Source organism: Corapipo altera, unplaced genomic scaffold, assembly GCF_003945725.1.
Source record: "Corapipo altera isolate COAL_440 unplaced genomic scaffold, ASM394572v1 61411, whole genome shotgun sequence".
Taxonomy (NCBI): domain Eukaryota; kingdom Metazoa; phylum Chordata; class Aves; order Passeriformes; family Pipridae; genus Corapipo; species Corapipo altera.
In genome coordinates this window covers 28,857,424-28,878,286 of record NW_020884875.1, presented here as the reverse complement: position 1 = coordinate 28,878,286, position 20,863 = coordinate 28,857,424, and the positions used below count along the sequence as shown (strand labels likewise).

At 39.2% G+C, this 20,863-nt stretch overlaps 2 protein-coding genes across 3 annotated transcripts in view; one reads left to right on the top strand and one right to left on the bottom strand.

Annotated features, from left to right (window-relative positions):
* LOC113943419 overlaps nt 1-215 on the bottom strand; it is a 22,155-nt gene extending 21,940 nt beyond the window's left edge. For both annotated transcript variants that reach the window (XM_027635200.1, XM_027635199.1), the window contains exon 1: nt 90-215. In XM_027635200.1, the coding sequence (XP_027491001.1) occupies nt 90-215 (126 nt within the window). The remainder of the gene's footprint in view (nt 1-89) is intronic.
* ACOT12 (acyl-CoA thioesterase 12) lies at nt 199-20,863 on the top strand. Its single transcript, XM_027635201.1, is given in 17 exon segments — nt 199-330; nt 1,679-1,748; nt 4,945-5,005; nt 6,005-6,051; nt 6,053-6,104; nt 8,029-8,161; nt 9,710-9,860; nt 12,283-12,402; nt 13,006-13,156; nt 14,162-14,217; nt 14,606-14,673; nt 15,562-15,638; nt 16,873-17,006; nt 17,980-18,108; nt 19,094-19,220; nt 20,024-20,106; nt 20,108-20,863. Coding segments are annotated over 17 exon segments (1,617 nt in total). The 5' UTR covers nt 199-221; the 3' UTR covers nt 20,157-20,863.

The window sequence follows — 20,863 nt, the reverse complement described above, 5'->3', positions numbered from 1 at the left end:
TCACCCCGTCCCCCCCCTTCCCTTCACCCCGTCCCCCCCCTTCCCTTCACCCTGTCCCCGTCTCTCCCTCTGCCCAGCGTTGCCCTCACGCAGCCGGAGGAGATCCCGGCCGATCCCGCGGCGCCGGGGCGGGCCTGTCCCGCCCATCCCGGCGGGCGGCGGTGATCCCGGAGCGTGGAGCCTGCGGTTGCTGGGGCGGCTGCGGGAAGAGACATTCCCCCATGGATGTGTGCATGTGCCAGGGGTTCCTGCCGGTCCACGCCGACCCCCGCGGGGAGCTGAGCGCCGGGCAGCTGCTCCGCTGGATGGACGCCGCCGCCTGCCTCGCAGGTACTGGGAACACCCCGCCCGGAATACCGGGAACCTCGTCCTGCTGTTCGCCCAGGAGGCGGCGAGATCACCCGCCGCCTTGGGGGCCGAGGGAGGCTTGAGGGAAGGTTTCAGACGGTGGAAGGGGAAAGTGTTCTAGATTTCCCATTTACGGGGGGGGTGTGGAAGGGTCCGCACAGCGTCACGTGGTCTTGCCTCGGTGTCGTCCCAGAGCACGTGGCAGACCACTGTGTCCAGGCACAGCTTTGTGTCCGGGCACTTCTGGCAGCCTTGGGACCGTGACCGCTTCCCTAGGGAGCCTGTTCAGTGCCCAGCCACCCTCCGGGGGAAGACCCTTTTCCTGAGATCCAACCTGAACCTTCTCTGACAACAGCTTCATATTCAGGTTGTTGTGTGGTGCTATTCTCCAGGTTTCCCGCTACTCCTCTCCTTTGCCTCTGTCACTCAGGAAACTTTATGAAGCAGAGGTTCCCTATGTTTATGCAGCTCCTAGTTCAGTGGAGATTTAACTCTGACTGGAAGCTCTAGGTGCTATGGTCAAATACATAATATGTCACAATAAGTTGTGATAAAAGCTATCAGGCTATTAAGTATTAACAGTAAAGAAAATATTTACCTATTTCAGGTTAACTTTCATAATTAATCCAGAAAGACTGCATTCTTTTTCACAACCAAATGCATCCCAGGGAGATGAAGAACACAGTTCAAATTTTGGTAAAAATATTTTACAGTAAGTAAGTAAGTAAGTACTGGTTTTGATTTTTTAAAATCTTGTTTGCATTTGCTTTTATTTAATCCATGCAGTTTTGGTACACGGCTGAAGACATGTACTTGCCTGCTTTCCACTGCTATGACCATACCAATAAGGCAGCAGATTTTTCTTCTGTATCTGAAAATCCTCAACTGTCATAAAACTTACATCTTGGTTTACCCGAGCTGATATTAATGACACACTGTTTTGAGGGAGATTTCTGTAAGCTGTTTAAGACTTTTTGACTTTTTCTATCCTGCAACATGCTTGTTACTGCTCTCTTACCAGAACATTCATTGTTAGAGAACAACATTAAATAGAGATTTTCAAACTGAGTAGTATCATTGTCATCATCTAGTCTCATCTCCTGATGTTACCTTTCAATATGAATACCCTTTACCATGAAATCATGATAAATACTAACTTTATTCTTATTTAGCTTCTCTTTTTTTCTAAGGGGCCCACTGCAGACTTGCATTTTGGTGTTCACAGGAAGAGCTGGGATCTGCCGTGTGTGATCTCTGTTTCAAATCTACAGGTGAATAGCTCACTGCATGTGCCTTGTGGTAACTGTGTGCCCCCGTGTCTCTTTTGAAGGTGAGAAACATGCTGGTGTGTCCTGCATGACAGTGTCCATGGATGACATACAGTTTGAGGAGGCTGCCAGGTACAGAACCAGCTGAATGAAAACCAGGTGTTTTCATTCCAGAGATCCTTACTTGGCAGAGATCAAATTACAGAATCAGCGAGAGCAGACTGATGAACTCACCAGAGTTACAGGGCTAAGTCCTAAAATTGCTCATTTCTACCTGTGATAACCTGTCCCACCTAGAAAACAGATTGATTTCATAGGTCAGAAATAAATTGTTGTTACTTTGACTTGGCAGCCGAGATGAAAAACTTATGGCATGGTGTCTTTGGCTCTAGTGAAAGTGAATGATGCAGGTCACTAGGTATCTCTGTTAAATGAGGAATGTATACCTATAAAAGTTACTGTATTAATGTTTGTATTGTTGCAAGTGCTCTTTTGGTTTATTTCTTATCATCTCTTTCTTTCAGCTCTTGTAGAAAAACCAGAAATGTTTTTCATTCCTTAATCACCGAATTGGCTGACTCTTACAAGATAACACAGGACTTAACCTGTTTTAACCATTTTTCATGATTTTCAGAGGGATAAAAGACACTATAAGAGGAAATAGCACCTTTATTCCTAAATCATGTCTTTACATTAACTTAAAGCCATTACTTTGTATTTTTTGTGTGTGTTTTACACCTTGTAATCTGGGAATTAAGGAGAGCTTAGATGGGATAGACCTGGTTGCATAGACCAATGCACGTGCAGTTGTCTTGGCTGTAAACAAAAGCAACACTGCCTGTCAGAGGTACAGCTGGTGTCAATTTAAAACAGTTTGCTGTCCAAGTGTAAAATCAGCATCCACTCACACTTATGATTTTTAGAGCAGTGGCCATTAGGATGAGAACTAGAACCAGTGACAGAGAAGAGAACATAATCATATCAAATCCAGAACCCAAAAGAGCATTTCTTTGTCTGTTTTGCAATATTGAAGTGTTTGTCCTGCCTGCTGTTGCTCTGTGTTTTTCATTTCGCCCTTAGGAAAAAAATCTTGTCTGTGAAAACTAATCAGAATTTCTCTTTTAGGCATAGTACATCATAGTTAGTAGCTTCAGAGCAATTTCCTGTCTTGCTCCTGAGAGCAGAACAGAGCTTCTGAAATATAATGAAAATACTTTTCCTTCCATATTTGTTTCCAAATGCATCTCTAGTTCTTCTTCCACTTGTGACATCAATATTTCATTTTTAGAAGAATTTAGAATCTAGTAACTGTGGAGTAGCTAAAGAAATTATTTTTCAGTGTCAGGTCATCCCTAGCATCCTGCAAATTCCTAAATTATGCCTGATCCAGTTGATTATACAAACATCTTACTAAGTAACAGAGCTGTTTCTGCTCCCTCTAGTAAATGAATAAGATGTTTTGTAAGTGACTTACTGTAAGGTTTCATTTACCTAGCTCAAGTTACTAAATGTTCTGTAAGGATTAAGTCTTCTGTGCTTCCTTCTTTCCAGTTGACTTGGAAACAGAAATTTCCAGAACTCTCTATAGTTCTAAACTCAGTTTTATGCCATGATAACAAGTAAATCCCTCTTCCTTGTCTTTTAATATGCAGTAGTTCAATGGTACTGATTTCCAATTACATCTAATTTTAAATTACACTTATTTAAATTTCATTAGTGTTCCATGTGCAAATCATAGTCCGTTCATTCTATTAAGTTTCTGGCAGTTTTAGGTGTAAGTGTGGTGTTCTGTGACTTCTGCCCCTGTGTATCTATTGTTACTGTTCTGAACATTCTCCTTTCTGAAAATGAGCTGTGCAGCTGAGAACCATTACATTAATGATTGTGCTTTTTCTTTGCAATGAATAATGGAAAAACTGCTTCTAAATACCTTCTTCAAAAGCTAATAAGGGCTGTGTACCTGCAGATGATCTTGATTCTTTCCACTGACCATTTTTCTCCTCTGTCTACTCAAAAGCTTCCACTTGTGCTCTTAAATGTGAACAAAAAATTTCCTGTGTAGTTTATTGCTTCCTGTAGAGGAAGAGGTTTCCTATTTCTCATTCTAGTGTTTGTCAACAATTCTTTTGTAGTTCTGTTATTGGAAGAAAAAAATGTTAAAACGCTATTTATTAAATTAGGAAGAATTTTTTTTTTTTATATGAACCAGGGTCATAACTGTGCCAAATCCTTATCTGTGAGTGGCTGTTTCACAGGTACTCAGGTGCTCTGAGATATATTTTACATCAGTCTTGGATGTAGTTAGCAGCACTTCGCCTGCCCCAGGGCTGATCTTTAGCAGTCTAAGTCAGTTTAAATTCCGTGGAGGCAGTGGCCTGATGCCCAGCTACTTTGGCTGTGGCTCTGACTTACCAGGCACAATGTGTCCTTTCACTACTCTGCTCAATGGGACAACTTGAGGGGAAACTGCCTTCCTTCCACCTTCCCAGCTTTGCCTTATGTTAGGGTTTTAGGGGTTTGGAAACAAGATTTATTCCTGGTATCAACACTTAACAAGTACTTTAGAAATTCCAGAAGGAAAAAAAATATTTCCTCATTAAATTTGATTTGATGATATAAGAACGGGAAGAAAAAATAGAATAAATAATAAATTAAGTAATACAATAAAACATCAATAAATAATATAATAAATATAAAAGAAAAAATTGTAATTCTGTTTAAGTATTTTAAGTAGGTAGATGGAGAAGAGTGGTTTTCAGAGGTATGCTGCCAGGACAGAGGGGACAAGATGCAGCCCTGTTCTTGTCCAAGACTTGGAATGTGAATTCTTTCTCCATCCTTTGAAGATGTCAAAGAGCACTTTTTGACCTGGGATTATTTCCTCATATACATGTATCTGGATGCCAGAGATGTATGTGGAGTGTATCTGTGTGCTTTGCAGCCAGATGTACTCAGTGATTTGGTGTAACTCACAGTAAGATTTTGAGCAAAAGCAGAATCTAAGCCAAAATTTCTTGGTGTATCTGGGGCCTGGAGCCTACCTAGGTCATACAGACATCAGCAAGGAAAAGCAATTTTAGCATAGAGGTTATACAGTTCTCTGAGTAACTATAATTTTATTGAGCATGAGCAAAGTCTGACTGGTGAATAACAGTGCTAAACTGAAAACAGTGAAAAATTAACTTTTTCAGTGAATTTTCAGGGTGACGTGGAAGACACCAAGTGATTAATGAGATTTTCTTCACTATTAGGAATAGATAGGGAGGCACATTCAAGCCCTTACATAGCTACATGTTTGCATTCTCTAAGGTGTTATTCTTCTTAACAGGGTGGGACAAATTATTACCATCAAAGCAAAGGTGAACAGAGCATTCAGAACCAGCATGGAGGTAAGAGATCACCACTCTTATTCCCAATGATATTGAAGGAATAGAACAAAGGTGGGAGCAGATGTGCGTGCAGATTTGATACAGATACCTGTGCAGGTATTTAAACAATAACACTGTGTAATGAAACTCTGGTTTTGAAGTATTATAATTACATGTTTCCTGGAGAATAATCAATGTCAAAGTAGAAACTGGACCCTGAAGAACTGAAGTCTTTGGGAGCTGTATTGGGATAGGTGGTGTTGGTCCAGTCCAAAGATGTTGACCTCCAAGCAGCCTTTAGATGAGATGCACTGAATAGGTGGAGTTCTAAGTATTTTTGAAACTTCTGGTACAAAAATAGGTAAATCAGATGTAAATATGTTCTTACTCTTCATATTGTAACAAATATGCAGTGCATTGCCAAGTGACTTAAAGTCAGAACTGAGAATCAGAAAATTGGAAATAAGAATCGAAAATCAGAATTGAAACCAGAACCTTAGGGGTACTTTTTCTGCACTGTGCCTGAGTCCAATTCCATTAATATTAACAGGAGTGATGCATCTCACAGAGAACATGTTCAAAAAGGCTCTAAAAATTAGAAAAAAATCAGAAGCTTCAATGCACGTCAGGCATGGGAACAAATACAGTGTTTCACCTTCAAGTGTTTCAGTGTGTTTTGTACATTTAGACAGACCTCTTAGCCCATACAGACCTTAGAAAGATTCAAATGGGGATTCCAAATGGCAAACAAGTAAATGGAAAGAAGTATCCATAAAACTACACCTCAGTGTCTTTCCTGTGTTTTATTTTGCTAAACAGTGGTTGTACTAAAAAAACCTTCAGAGCTCAGCGAACGGTGTGATATTCTCAGGTGTTCAAAGATGCATCTGTGATAGCAAAGCAGTTTTTTACCTTTTCCTTTTTACATGGAGAGATGGACATGATAAATTTGATAAAAGCTGCACCATTTTGTCTCAGCTGACAAAGATATAAAAACCCTTATTTTCTCCTTCCTTTTAGATTGGCATCAAGGTTAGAGTAGAGGATGTTTTGACTAATGTTGAAAAAACTGAGTGTGGCATATGGAACGTATGTAGCCAAACCAGTTGGTGCTGGAAAGGTATTCTTTCAGTTTCCTTCTAAGCTTGAAGTGACTGAGTTTCTGTGAAATAAACCAACTGTCTTGATTGTGAAACCCAGTGAAGATGGTCATACTGTTTTAATCTGATCAGTAATAGGAAAAGAGCACAAAGTCCAGACTTTATATAGATGAGGTTGTTTCATTTTGTTTTGTTTTGAATTCTCTGCTCTGAAATTGTTAGGCTATTACTATTATTATTGCTACTACTATTATTATTTTTTCCACTTTCTTTTGCACATTTGTTTTTCACAGAACTGTAGTAAGGGGTGCAATATTGAGAGAGGCAAGCACTGGAAGAGACTCCACAGTCTCTCTCCTTTTCAGAGGCTGATCTAAATAAACCCTGAAACCTGCAAGGATGGGAGGGTGGGGTTTCTTTATCCTTTGCTTCCCCTTATGAGGAGGTTGTTCAGACATCACTGTTCAGATAGAAGGCGTTATTTTAAAGCTAGCTTCCAAGCCAGATTAATTCTTTGCCATTTTTATTAATTAGTTTTCATACCAATGCTGTTTCTTCTCCCCAGTGTTTGGCTCCCTGGAGGTATTTAGAAATCAGTCACAGTACTGTTGGCCTTCACATTGCTGTACCAGACAGGCACAGTCCCTTTAAAGTTTTCTTGTAAGAAAGGCCAAATATTCCTCAGATTCTCTTAACAAAATCCCTTTTTATGTAGCATTCTACTTTCTTGAATGTGACCAGAATCATGTATCTGACTTTCCTGTCTCATTGAACATGTTATGACAGTGCATCTGCTTTCTTAACATCCACTGGAGGCTGGCAGAGTCATCCCATGAGCCATTAATATATCCATTTCTACTTTCTCTTCTGTGATGGTATATTACCATTTACAGAAGAAACAGACTGGAACAGTTTTACCAAAACTAAAGCCCAGCTTGTCTCTGAAAGGCTAATGGCCAAATTGCTTCCCTGAAAGCACTGAAAGAATTGTTTATTATTGGTTCGATATCATATCCATGGAATCAATCCGTTTACCTTTTGCCCAAATTTCCAGGGAGATTAATTCAGGATTAAATTGGTGATGATTAACTAAGGTTAGACTTAAAGCAGGAATGTCCCAGAGGGAGTTTGAGAACTCAGTTCAAATTCCTTCACAAAGTCTTGGAGAAATTAAAGAATTTTTTTTTTTTTTTTCCAAATCCACTTTTCTGAACAACTGTTTCTGAAATTGTGGAGGGAGAACCACTGTGCACCCACCATCTTAATCTGTTAGTTGGACCATCTGGAAGAAGATGGGAAGTTCTTGAGGAGAACCAGAAAGGAAGCAAGGAAATGGCAAGAGGGTTTGAGGGAAGAGTCAAAAGCTGAGTCAAAAGCTTGCCTTAGCAGCACCAAGGCAAGACACAAAATGTTTAATTTCTGTGTGTGTTGCAGTGCTTGGTGCATTATTTTTGAGCCTAGACCTTGTAGACAAATGACACAAGTGACTATTCAGTGACACCTGTGCTGTAATTATCCAAATGTAATAATTTTCTTAAGCCAGTACATATTTGTTATCAGTTTGTCATTGAACTGACATACATGGGAATTTTCACTTACGTCACTGGTTAACTTTGTAATTCAAAAATTCAATACTCAAACCTTCATATTAATTTTTCTTTTCCTTTTTTTTTTTTTTAAGTGTCTTAAACTCTGTGTACTCTCATGGATGTTTGCATTTAAAAGCTAAAAGCACTTTGTCATTAGGTTTTAATGAATGATCCAGAAAGGATAATGCAGAATCTCTCAAACTTTAAATTCTGTGCTTGTTTGTATTATTGTGTTTGTCATCTTGAACAAGCAAGAGGTTGTAGAAAATGCTGATGCCATTCTAAGTTCAAAGTGCGCTTTGTTATGATTGTGAAATTAACAACTGTTGGGTCTTTTTCTTTTTCATTTGCATAGGTTGAGTTAGAACCTGTAAAGCTTCTGTCCGCAGAAGACCACCTGGAGCACAGCCTGGCTATTGAGAGGAGAAGAATTAGACTGGGCTGTTTCCAGATCTTTCAAAACCTAATGCAGGAGAGTAATAAGGAAGGTGATTGCATAAAAAAAGGAACAAAAGACTTGTGGGCAGCTAGCAGGGAGTAAAAAAGCAGACAAAACATGTCGATTTCCTTGGGGTTGTGTTGTCATGTGGAAAAGAATGTGCCAGATTTGTGAAGGCATTTCTTTGTCTTTCAGAAATTCCAAATTTAAAATTGCAGGATTGAAGGCCATTCATGCACTAAATAGATGTGAAATACAGATCTTCACCTAGATTCCATTTGTGAGGTTTAACCCTTCACATAGAACTTTGCAATGCAGTGATAAAGTCCTGTGACACTCACTGTAGTGTAGATAGAGGGATAAAATTCACTCAGGTTTATGGCCATGTATTTGAAGAAAGCACTAAGAACTATGCTTATGCCCTGAGATCATTCCCAACAAGCAGGAAAAATTTCATAACATGGGTGTCAAAACAGGTAAAAAAAATCTTTTAAACACTTAGTGATCAAATTAGAAAAGCTGAGCCAAGAAACAGGTTCATCTTTTATTCTGACAGTAATTTCTGTTCTTGAAGAGACTTGTGCTCAAAAGTTGCTATGTTTCCCTGGAAAAGAAATTATTTCCAGCAGTTAAGCAAATATGCTGGTATTTTGAAAATGTACTCCATGTATAAAATACAGGCTTTTACTGAGATTTTACTGAGGAGAGATTAAACCTGTTGTAAACATAGATTCTAGTCTTAACTTTGTAGAACTGAAGAGTCTTGTTTGCTATAAGCAAAGAAGCTATTTGTCTTAATGGTAATTGTCTCACAGGGTACAGTTGAATACCCTGACAGACAAATCAGAGGTTGATGGGTTTTATCTCCACTGCATTTCCTGGAAACTTCCTTCAAGGATATTTATTGTAGCACTAATTCACCTTCTTACAGGCAAAATAGAGGAGAGGAGAAAACATTTCATGGAAAGGCTGCTAGGTAGCAAAATAGGTACAAATCATACCCAGAAAGTGATCCTTGTCTGCTGAGTGGATCTTAGGCAACAACTCAAGTAGGTCCAAAGTACAAGTTAGTCACGTGTTTCTGCACATTTATATAATCACAAAGATAGTTAATTATGGTGAAAGTCAGAAGTACCATTCAGGTCAAGCAGCCTTAGCACTTTTAAAATAACTGACATAATCTCATGCCTAAATCTGTTCCTACAAAACACCACTGAGAAGAACAAAGATCAGAGTGAGGATGTATGGCTAAACATTTGAAAGTGGTACTGGAAATGCTCAGACAATGGAAGGTGATCCAGATCCTCCTTCTCTCTTTTGTCTGTTATATGTTGTCTCAGGTAATCACGAGAGTTGTAACAAGTTTGACATAATCATGTCATACTCTAACCTTAATTAGACACATTTGCACAGGTGCCAATCACACACAGTGGCAAAGTCTTTGAAAGACATTCGAATAAGTGATGAACAGGGCTCTGGTTCTTCTGTGTCTTCCTGTTTTTCTTCTTTTTGCAATGCCTGAAGCAAATGCACACTTCAGTAATAGGGTGCATTTTCTTCTGAAAAAATTCATTGATGCATTGCTGCCATATTTCAGATACTTTTGAAGAGGAAGATGCAATTTCAGTTGAACTTACTCATGTACAGAGTATTGAGCTTGTCCTGCCTCCTCATGCAAACCATCATGGAAACACTTTTGGTGACCAGATCATGGCTTGGATGGAGACAGTGGCGAGTATTTCAGCAAGGTATTTCCTACACCACAATCTCTACATATGGTTCTAAATAGATGTGCTTTAGATATTAAGACTTTCACAGGGATTTATTTCATGAAGAATAGAGACCCAGACCTTTTTAACTTTTCTTCCTCCTCACATTGCAGGAGACCCTTGAACTATTTATATGGTACAGCTCCCACAGCCACTGTGAGAGTCAAGTATTGCACATACAGACCCTAAGGGCAAGGAGACTGTGTTATCCTCCTGGGAATCTCTGCAGAAAGTCAGAACTGGATGCAGGAACTGAAACTTGCCCTCCTTTTGGTTGGTGCAGTGTTTAAAAGCAAAATCAATTGTTAAATCAGGATGAAGCCAGGTACAAAGTATTTTTTGTGACGCTGCTACTCAGTGTGGCCTAGTCATAAAATCATTTAATTCCTCCTCTCCTGGAGTCAAACCATTGTTTTTCTCCCTTCCTGTTCTTGGACACTGCACAAAGCTTTTTTGTGAGCACCACTGAAGTTTCAGTTCGAATTCTCCTTGCATGGCAAGTGACCTAATTCACTGCAGGGATGTTAGATATGTTTTCGCTTTTTAACTTTAATAATTAAATGGCTTTGCCATTCATTATTCATGTGGTTTTGGTTTATAGTCAGTATTTGTACTGATAACAACAGATTTTCTGTAGTGGTTGGATAAACAACTTGTTTTAGTAACATCAGTGCACTGGCCTTACCCCAGTGTGCAGCTCCATTGGCTTGAAGGGATTGTTGCAGGTTTTTGCCGTAATATGACCCAAAATATTTACCTGTTTTTATCGGATAAATTTTACCTAGTGAGAGTCACATTTAGATTTAAAAAGGGAAGGAAAATAGCAGCAAACTGAGTATTGAACGAATTTCCATTGAGCTAATGAATGTCAAATATGATTTATCATGCTGAAAAATTCAGGAATAATAGCTAGTGCCAGAGGCTGGTTGAAAACAGAGATTTTGTAGTTTTTTGCTTGAGGGATAACTGGTCTCACTGTGAATCTTTTTTGAGGCCACTCAGAGCAAGACCTGACCTTTGAAGGTGTGAGGTAAGAGTTGGCATGGCTGCAAACTCTGATGGAAGAATGGAAAAGGAGGGATAATCCTTGACAAAGAAATTCTAAGGGAATTTTAAAGTTTAATCACCTTCCTTCTGCCCTTTCCCCTCCCCAGCACCTTTATTCTGACTGACAATACATGAAAATCTTGAAGATAGAAATAAAACAGTTGAATATTATTAATATTAGTTAGAACTTGATATGTATTCTTATTTCTTACCCTTGCAGTAAAAGCATTCAGAGCAAACTTTGCCATGAAAAATTGAATATTTAGGCCAGATTTCTGTATTGTTCCTCTCTTATTTTCAATAATAGGGTGTTTGCATTTTTAACATTGTAAATAAAATCAATGTTTAACATTTTAAATTAGAAGAGCAAGTTATTTTTAATTTCATTACAAAGTCATTTGAATGTATTAGGCTATTAAATAGATGTACCAGTCAGTTAATTAGCTACAGATAATTATGTGCATTTAACAATACTGGTACATTAGTTTTCAAAGTGCAGTTCAGTTAAAGGCTAGGAGCGCTGCAAAACTGTGTTTTCAGATTTAAAAGATGCACAATGAAAAATCTATTCTCAGATGTGGACATGGGCTTCTCACTGAGAACAGCATGTTTTTTCAGAGTCTAAAAATAAATGGTGTTATTGTGTATTGTTCCCAATTTGTGTGATGCACAGAGATCCCAGTAGGAAGTGAAGGGCTTTGACTGCATTTAGAACTGATAAAGAAGCCTAATTTTTGCCCACTCCAGAGAGCTTGCAAGCTAGATCCCATTTACACAAACTGCACTTGGCAACAACAAGTAGTTTTTTATTCTTATTTCTTATCACACCAGCAGAAAGTGTCTAGCAAACAAGCAAAAAGAAAGTACAAATATTAAAAAGAATAGATAGGCTGACATTGCTTTGCGTGAACACTTTCTGGTACTCAACCTTTCTGCTTAGGTTTCTTTTAATTGTTCAAAGGCTTTATGATCTGGCAATTTTATGTACTCCCTATGCATACAGAGGTTAATGAAACTCTGTGAAATAACTGGTTACTCTGTAGGTAAGAGATTCATGGTCTGGCTCTGAAAGAAGGTAGTATCAAGCAGTGAGAATTAATTGGTGTTTGTAAAATGTGTTGAAAAGGAAACAGCTTGACATAAGTGGCATTATTATGTTTGAAGCTCAAATTATGTGCTCTTGGAGGTGAACATGGTCAGTGTTTTCCAGTGGGTTATGGAGTAAATTAGTGTAATGTAGTGACCTTCTGAGTCGTGCAAACCTTGTTGCTATAATCCCTTCCGACTCCAGACCTAACAAAGGAAGTTCCTCAGCATGACTGTGTTTTGCTCTCTCTCTTGCTTTCTTTCCCAGCCGCCTTTGTCATTCATACCCTGTCCTGAAATCAGTGAACATGTTTAAGTTCTAGGGACCCTCCTTTGTGGGCGACTGCCTCGTCTTCAACACCATTGTGAACAACACCTTCCAGAACAGGTGAAGCTCCTCATCTGTTTGTCTTCATTGACTTCTCTAGCACCAGCCTAAACTGTGTGTTTCAAGTTTCAGCCTGAAATCCAGGAGGATTGTGTTCCTGAATGAATTATTTTTTCAGCTGGAACTTTGTAGGATGTATCTATATCTAAAACTGTCTATCTATATGTGGGGGTTTTTTGCTTTTCTCACTGGAAGTTTTAAAACAATGCATTCTCTGGCTTTCATTTTAAAGATAATTTGTAACCAAATCTCACTCCTGCAAATGCAGTCCCTAAATATTCCTCTGAAACTCACGGATTTCCAAGGGTTCATTTGGTCCCAGAGCAGTGATTCTTCAGAATATTCCAGTTTACCCATCTTGACATCTCTTGGCAGATCTGGCTTCTATTTTATCACTTATTTTTGCTAATGCTACTTAGCTACTCCCATATTTTATTTTATTTCTGAAACATGTCTGTCCAGATTGAGTAATTTATTTGGTTTGCTACAGAAGGTATTTCAGTCACACACACCTTGGTGCACAGCAGTCCTTTTTAGCATGTCTCAGGGCTCCTTCTGCACCACTTGAAGTAGTTCAATAATTAATATAAACTTTTCTTTCAGTGTGGAGGTTGGTGTCTGTGTTGAGGTTTATGACTGTGAGGGGTGGATCAAGGACCAGCCACGGCACATTAACAGTGCATTCCTCATCTTTAGTGCTGTGAATGACAAAGGACAGCTGCTCCCCTTCCCCAAAGTCAAACCCACAACAGAGGTGAGCTCTCATCCACAGGGGCAGCAGGGATGCATGTTTGAGGTGCTGTGGTCCAGCCCAGCACACTCTGTGTGCAACAGATCATCACTACAACCAGGACATGGAAGAAAAATCTGCTTTTTGGAGATTTTTCCACCTGTCTGTATGTTTATGCAATTTTCACTGACTGTAGATGAAACTCTACAGTATTAGTAGTTATTTTTAGAAATCCTTCACAAAGATGAGAAATAGAGTTAATAAAAAAGGGTGGAGGAATCAAACAAATCCCATGATGTGTGTGGGCTTTCCAGTCTTTTGGACATGAAGATCTCAGCATGTGTTGCCCTGAAAGTGGTTCATGAAGCACTTGAAGCAGTTTGAATACTTTGTTAAATTGTTTGCTGTGATGTCACCAGTCATGAACCTTCCTGCTCCAATTAGAAGAATTTTAGAGAGCCAGCATTAGCAGAAATGAAATGATTGTTTAACATCAGAGATCTTATCTTTTATAGAATGGCAACTAGACAAATAAGTCAAGGTGTCCCAAGTACTAACTGAAGCAGTAAAGTTCACCATGCACTTTGCAGGCTGTTCCAAGAGGAAAAACTGACTTTTCAAAAATAAAATAAAATTTTTCCATGCTTTCTTCGTGCTTTGGACATCTGATGATGAGGAACTAAATTGATAGTTTATTTGGTGGTGGCACATTTAGAAAGAATAAAATGTGTGTGGTTCACTGCCCAGCTGCCACTGGTTTACCACCAAAAAGCACTAAGAGGGAGCAGCTGTGATACAACTCTTTTATCACATTGTTTTTTCAAATTTAAGGGAATATTTCCAAGCCAAAAATAAACCACTGACTAGGGTTAATCTGGGGAAAGGTGAGGTACAAAATACAGTTTTTTACTTGCCTGTATTATTTCTCTGGCATTTGTTAATCTGTAAAAAATTATTTTTAGTGGTCTTTTTTTAGACTTTATTCTAAAATAATCAGATCTGTGACTGTCTGGTTTACTTTTGATGAAGGATGGTATGAGAGGATACCATGGAGCTATTGCCCGAAGGAGAATGTGTCTAACCAGGTATAGCTGGGCTACAAGGAGGACTTGGTTTTGAAAACTTAATTTTATAATCCATCCTATAAAAAACCTGATCATTCATTAAGTAATCAAAATCTCCTTAATATATATATGATGTTATATTATTAAATTTCCAAATAATTTTGCTTCAGATGCACTCAAATTATTAGAGGCTACTTGTCTGAAAATTACTTTGCTCTGCAGGTTATTTGGTTTCTCCATCTTCCTTGAAAAGAAAAAGGGAGTTATTGCATGTGTGTATTGCATCCAAAAATTGATACAATATCTGTATTTAGAAGACACTTAAGCCTATAGAAAATGATAGTTTCTAGTGTACATAGAAGTGTAAAGAACCAATTCATGCTATTATTTCTCTCTTTAATTGTTTTAGAAAATGCATACTGTCTGCTAAAGGAGACAAACCTTCTGAACCCTGGGAGAGAAGCAACCAGGTAATCTGTAGGTGCATAAAAAGGTGGGGTTTTAGACTTTTTGAGTGTGTAAAACTGAGCCTGTGTTACGCAGTGAAAAGTGATGAACTTGAATTTAGGTGGACTTACAGACAACTTTTCAGTGTCCAGTTTTTGTGGCTAAATTTTTATTGCATTTAAGATCTCAGTGTCTCACAGAAATTTTCATTCATCTACTCCCATTACATGAAAAAATAAGTAGTTGAGAATTATAATGCAGGAAGGGATTTGCTGTTAACAGAGGCATCACCACTGTTTGAAGCAGCCTTTTTCTTTTTCTGAAAAACAATGATTGTAAACATGCACACACTGATAAAAATGGCTTACTTAAGATTTATTTACTATGAAATTAAAACCTACCATGAAATACTCTAAGGGTGTATTCTCTTTATATGGTGGTTAAATGAGAACTCCATCCACTGTAGCCAAGCATAAATAATGGATATATTTGCACTTTCTCTGCTCTGAGCCTGCTGTGTAAAGCAATTGCCAAGATGGACCACAGCTTGATAGCAAAGAAGAGGTTAATTTTCTAGTAGATTCTAATTACTTAGGAAGAAGATGGACAAAGCCATTAATTTAGTGGTCTGAGAGGTTGCCTGTGTTATCTCCCTGGTGGTAACAGTTTTTCTGCACTGCTTTATAACTGCAGAAGCTGAAAGTAGTTTTTTGTTGTTCTTTAATTAAGGTTGCTTTGCCAGCAGCCATGTGAGCACATAATCTACCCATTAGAAGTTTAATCTAGAAACTACTAGGCTGTGTTTTCACTTGTAAGGAAAATAAACATTTGCTTGCGGTTGAGGGGTAACGATAGAAAAAAAGAGCATCTCATTTCTGCAATGTTTAGTGAAATGTGCTTTTACCCCTTCATTTTCAGACATGTGTCTTACGTTTCAGGCACTGACACACCTGGCAGCAAAACCAGGATGGGAAATAACCAGGACGCTGGATGATGTAAGTGCATCATTGTAGAGTCACTGCACAGCCACTTGAGCTGTGCTCCACCACAAGAGCTGGGCGAGGAAAAGCAGTGTTTTACTGTGTGTATGTCTGTAATACACTGCCTTCACCAGCTCTGCAGAGGTTTCTAAGCAGCAGGGCATTATCTTGTGATAGTTCCAAGTGGACACTGCCAGTCACACAGCAATTTATGTACCATATTTTTCATATATACCATATTATCTGTCTTCTCAAAAGGCCACTTGAGGCTGTTCCTATTCATGATTTTCCTTTCAGATATTCTTCCTCCAGCCCTTTTTCTATTCAAAGATTACAGAAATCTGAAAGCAAAGCATCTCTCTGTTCACCTACTATTGTTATAAACTCAAAATCAGCAAGGAAACTTGTGTAAGCCTGTTCTAATAGAGGAACATCCTGCTAAGAAAACCAGCAGCAAGATCATGTAGCTGAGAAAACTTGGTGTTAACCCAGTTGCAGGGCATGTTTCCCAAACCACTGAGAGGCATCAGATATCTGTTAAGGCTGGATTTCTGAAATGGGGTTAGCGACTGGCAGATCACTTTAAAATCATGTAAATCCAGAGATGTTTGGGGGCAAGAAGAGGTGGTTGCAGTACTTTAGTCTGACCTCCTGCACATCACAGGCTATGAAACTTTGCTGAGATGTGCTTGCATCTGATCAATAAGCTGCTTGAGTAAGAGCAGACACAAACAATAAGGAATTCTAGTGATTTGGGAATAACGCCTACTGACTCTTAAGTACTCTCTTTTACCCATCTTGTTTCATTATACAGGGTTTATGGAATGTGCCCAACCCTTCTTTTGTGTGTGCATTGTTATGTACAAGTTGTTCCTTTTGAATTCTTAATATTAGGGTTTAGGCCTATGACTAGAAATAGACCCAAAATAATCAAGACAAGATACTACAAGTGTGAGGCAAGAGAGGCAAAACCATGTGTTGAAATAGTTTTCCCATATATCATTGATTCTGGATGCTCTGCTTCACAGAAAAGAGAAAAAAGGGTATTTTGGAAAGAGAAATGCTGAGTCACTTTAGGGGAAGGGGACATAGGCCAAGGTGTGGCTGATTTGTATGGACAAAGGCATCTGGTATTTCATGGGTACTCCTGAGAAAATCTGCTGAAGTCCTAAATCTGTAACATTTATAAATCTTAAAATATTCATGCAGTCATTCTTTGTTTTCAGTACGTGCTCACTTTTTCTTTCAGATAAAAATATGGACTCCTGAGGAGGGTGATGCGTTATCTTTCAAGGTTGAAATGCAGGTGAAGATCCCATCTGACCTGACTTTTTACCTTCTGTCCGACTTCACGTTGCGCCAGCAATGGGACAGACATTTCCTGTAAGAACCTGCCTTTCTTCAGGGCCTTGAATCCACTGACAACTAACCCTTTCTGATACAAATATTTCCTGAGATGTTGGCACTTTTCTACCCAGTTAAGAAGAAATTGTTGTAAGAAGCTGACATCAAAGATTTGTTAGTCATAGTGTGGATTTTGTTTTTTACATTAAAATTTGGTTTATACTCAATCTGATTCCAAATTATAGGTGCCCTGGACTGTCAAAAGAGAGGGATGGGACAGAGGTGACCCGTTTCTTAAATGAACACAATTCCATGCCTAGACATGTGTATGTTAAAAGTGACAAAAACCAAAAGTTGCTAGTAAGAACTTCAAGTTGCGTACAACTTGAGGTGGATATATTGTGCATGCTGTCTGTGAAAATTAAGGAAGACTCTGGATTCCTTCATGTTTGTGTTGTTTGGGACACAGATGCTCAGATTCATTCTACAGTGAAAGTGAGAAATCAAGAAATGGGGTTCTTCAAAATGTGTATTTTCAGAAAAAAAAAATGTTTTAAAGTGTATCTGAAAAGGAGTAGGTTTTGGAATTGCTGTAAAAGGTGTTTGAGGGTTTTTATTTACCTTATGTGGTGTAAAATAATGATTAGAGTTGAATTAATATGATGCCAATTGGTTTTGGTGAATATTCCCTTAAAGGAGAAGCACTTTCAGGTAATTATTCCATCCTGAAAAGTTTTTACCAGGTGAAAGTGGAAACTTAGGGATATTTGAAAAAATACAATCTCTACTGAATTGATGGCTTGTAACAAGTGAAATCTGAAGAAATACCATATTAATGAGGTGTTGCAGAAAACCTCATTTTTTCACTCTCTATTCCTCTCTCCCCCTTGCTGCCTGAATGTGAAAATCAAAGGTTTAATGTTAGGATGGAACACATTTGCACTGTGGTTTTTTAAAGGAGGTGCTGTTGCATACATTAGGGCTTGTGTGTGTGTGCTACATGTATTTGCAGGACTTGTGAGGTCCTGCAGGCTGTGAGTGAAGAGGAGAAAATATATTATGTGACGTCTCCCCCCACAAGGGGCTACGAACCCAGAGACTTTGTGATTCTCATGTCTCAAAGGCAACCCTGAAAGCCAGAGTGAGTAGGGCCTTTGCATTTCACTGTGAGCACTTTGGGGCCACAGTTTTGGGTTCTGTTGACCTCCTGTCATTGGGGGACAAAGATTTTATTTTTTAAGAAGCTAGATTAGTATGTTGGTGCCTGCGTTTGTACAACCGAATTTGTTTTGCAGCATGAAGGTGCAGTGAAGTAAATCCAGATCATCACAAATTTACAGCATAGTCCAGTATTGCTTCTCTAATGGCGACTCTTTGGGAGTGGTCTGTCTAGAGGGAAAATAGGCCAGAATTCCAAACGGGAAAAAATATCATGTCCCAGAAGGCCTGTCAGTGAGCTGAGGCACCGAACTGGGAATTTGTCTTGTTATTTGTTTTAACTGATGTTGTAGTACCATTCAACGTATTTCTGGAGATCTTCTTATTCAAGGCAGTGCTTGAAACCTCACACAATTATTTTACCTGTAAATTTTGCCAAGTCTCTTGATCAGTTTAACATCCACTGCTTTTTATTTTATTTTTTATTGGATTTCCTTTTGTTCTTGCATAATGAAACACAGGTAAATGGGACCATTTGGTTTTACTTATCCTTCTTTAGTCTCAATTTCTTTTCTTATATTCAGTAATTCTTCAAGGTAACAGTAAAAGGCAGTGTTCTGTACTGTGCTTGCTTTCTACCCTCACATCAGGGGATTCAATGAGTTTGAATACCTTTGCTGGGGCTGCTTCTTAGTAAGAGCTGTTCTGTAAACATGGGTTGTGGAGAGCAGGATAAATTTTAAAAAGGACATGTTGTATGTGAGTGGTTGTTCTTTGGCTTTCCACAGAGGTCTGATAAAGCCTCAGTGAGACCCAGGAGAGCCCAGCCCTTCAACAAGTACAGGTGAACACACAGGAGCTTATTTACCTCCATATGAAAGGGACACCTTTGGTACAGCTGTGTATGTTGTCACTTCTGTGTATCTTTTTGGACAAGAGAAGTGTTTGATGGTTCCCCTTGCCCACAGTGAACCTTACACCGTGGCTGTGAGGTCGGTGACCCTCAGGGCAATGCCCCCATCCCCAGAGTTCTCCAGGAGTGAAGTCCTTTGTGCCGGGTTCCAGATACACACCAGCACGAGCAGCTCCTGTACCGTGAGTGGCTCTGAGGCCTCATCTCTGCCTTCCTTCAGGGAGCATCACCTGTGCATGTCACTGACAATCGGTGAAGGCAACAGCAAAATACAAACCAAAAAATGGGTCTGTTCCCCCAGTCTGGTTGTGTGGAACCTGCCCTGCCCAACTTTGGCCAATCTGTCTGTCAGGAATGAGGTCTATACTAGGCATTGGAGGTTGCTGTGCACCTCCAAAGTCATTCATTCACTCCTAAAACACACTTCTAGAAGGTGTGCATTAAACTGGTCTCTGTGGGTGTCCATCTCTTTTCACTGACTACAGAGGAAGTCCATGGAAAATAGTTCAGACCAAATTCTTAACTTTAACTTTCATATGCCAGAAATCACACAATCTGAATCGCATCTCTGGATGAGTGACAGTGTTCTTCTCTTGTTCTTTTCCATGGGAAGGCCCAAACTTTTCCATTTAAGAAACACATTTCTGAAAATATTCAGTAGCTCTCAGTGGCTGCAATTATTTTTTTCAGGCAACAGCTTTATTCACAAAGCACGTATATTTAACAGGGTATACATAACGTTTCTTGCTGCACTGCTCTGTACATCTACCTGCAGATGCTTGAGGATCTGAGAGCAGTGAGGACACTGAGATCACTGAAGTGCTGTGAAAAGACATGCTTTTTGCAAATTATTGCCTTCGGCTTCAGAAGCAGTGAATGTTTCTATTCACATCCATAAAAACTTTGATGCTCATCTAGGCTCTGCAAAAAATGGCTAACTCTTGCAATCCACAGGCTTTTTTTGTCTCATTTTTTGTTCAAACAGGTGTGTTACTTCAATGAAGTGACATCAGGAGTGATGCCTTACTTAGCTGCAAATCTCGACGGCTCATCAAAATCCATTGAAGACAGCTTTGGAATGTATAAAGTTCTTGGAGATGAAAGGCTGCATGTACTGAAGTTAAAAACAGATTTCTGAAGGGACATCTGAAGATTATCCAGCAATTCTGGTTTAAATTCCTGCAAGTGTGTTGATCATTTTTCTACAGGTTACTTAAGTTGGATCATGTAGCCAGTATTTGGCTTGAACCTGAGAATACCTTGTACAAGCATCTGCTATCAAGTTGAGCTTAGGCTTTAGGATCCAAATTCAATTTTTAATTTAAAAAAGATTAAGGGACAGATTCTGCTTTTGATTGCATTAATGAATTTTGTATAAATGGAGGCAGAACTTGGCTCAGTGGAGCTGTAGCTCATGAGACTGTTTCCCTGTTTTAATGTTATATTGTATGAAAAGGCATCCAGGCAGTTTTAAATCTGTAAATACCACCCCTTGTAACCTGCAAACCAGTGCTACCAAGTAGCTTTCCCTGTGCTCTGACCTGGCTGTCCAAGTCTTTGCACCCCCATTATTTATAAACTGATTACAGCCCATGTAAATTAGAGTTTGCTGCTTTTAATACTTGTCTGTTTATGTGTGACTTCCAATAAAGTATTGTTTCTGAGGTTACAAATTCATCAAAAATTTAATTACAGCATATCTGGGGTGCAGAAGGGCTGCTTTGTAGCGGTGATGGGGACTGCTGGCAACCTCAGTGCCTGGCTGTGGAGCAGAACAGTAACTCTTGGATCCACTCCCTTGCAGATGAAAAGGGGGGATGTTTTC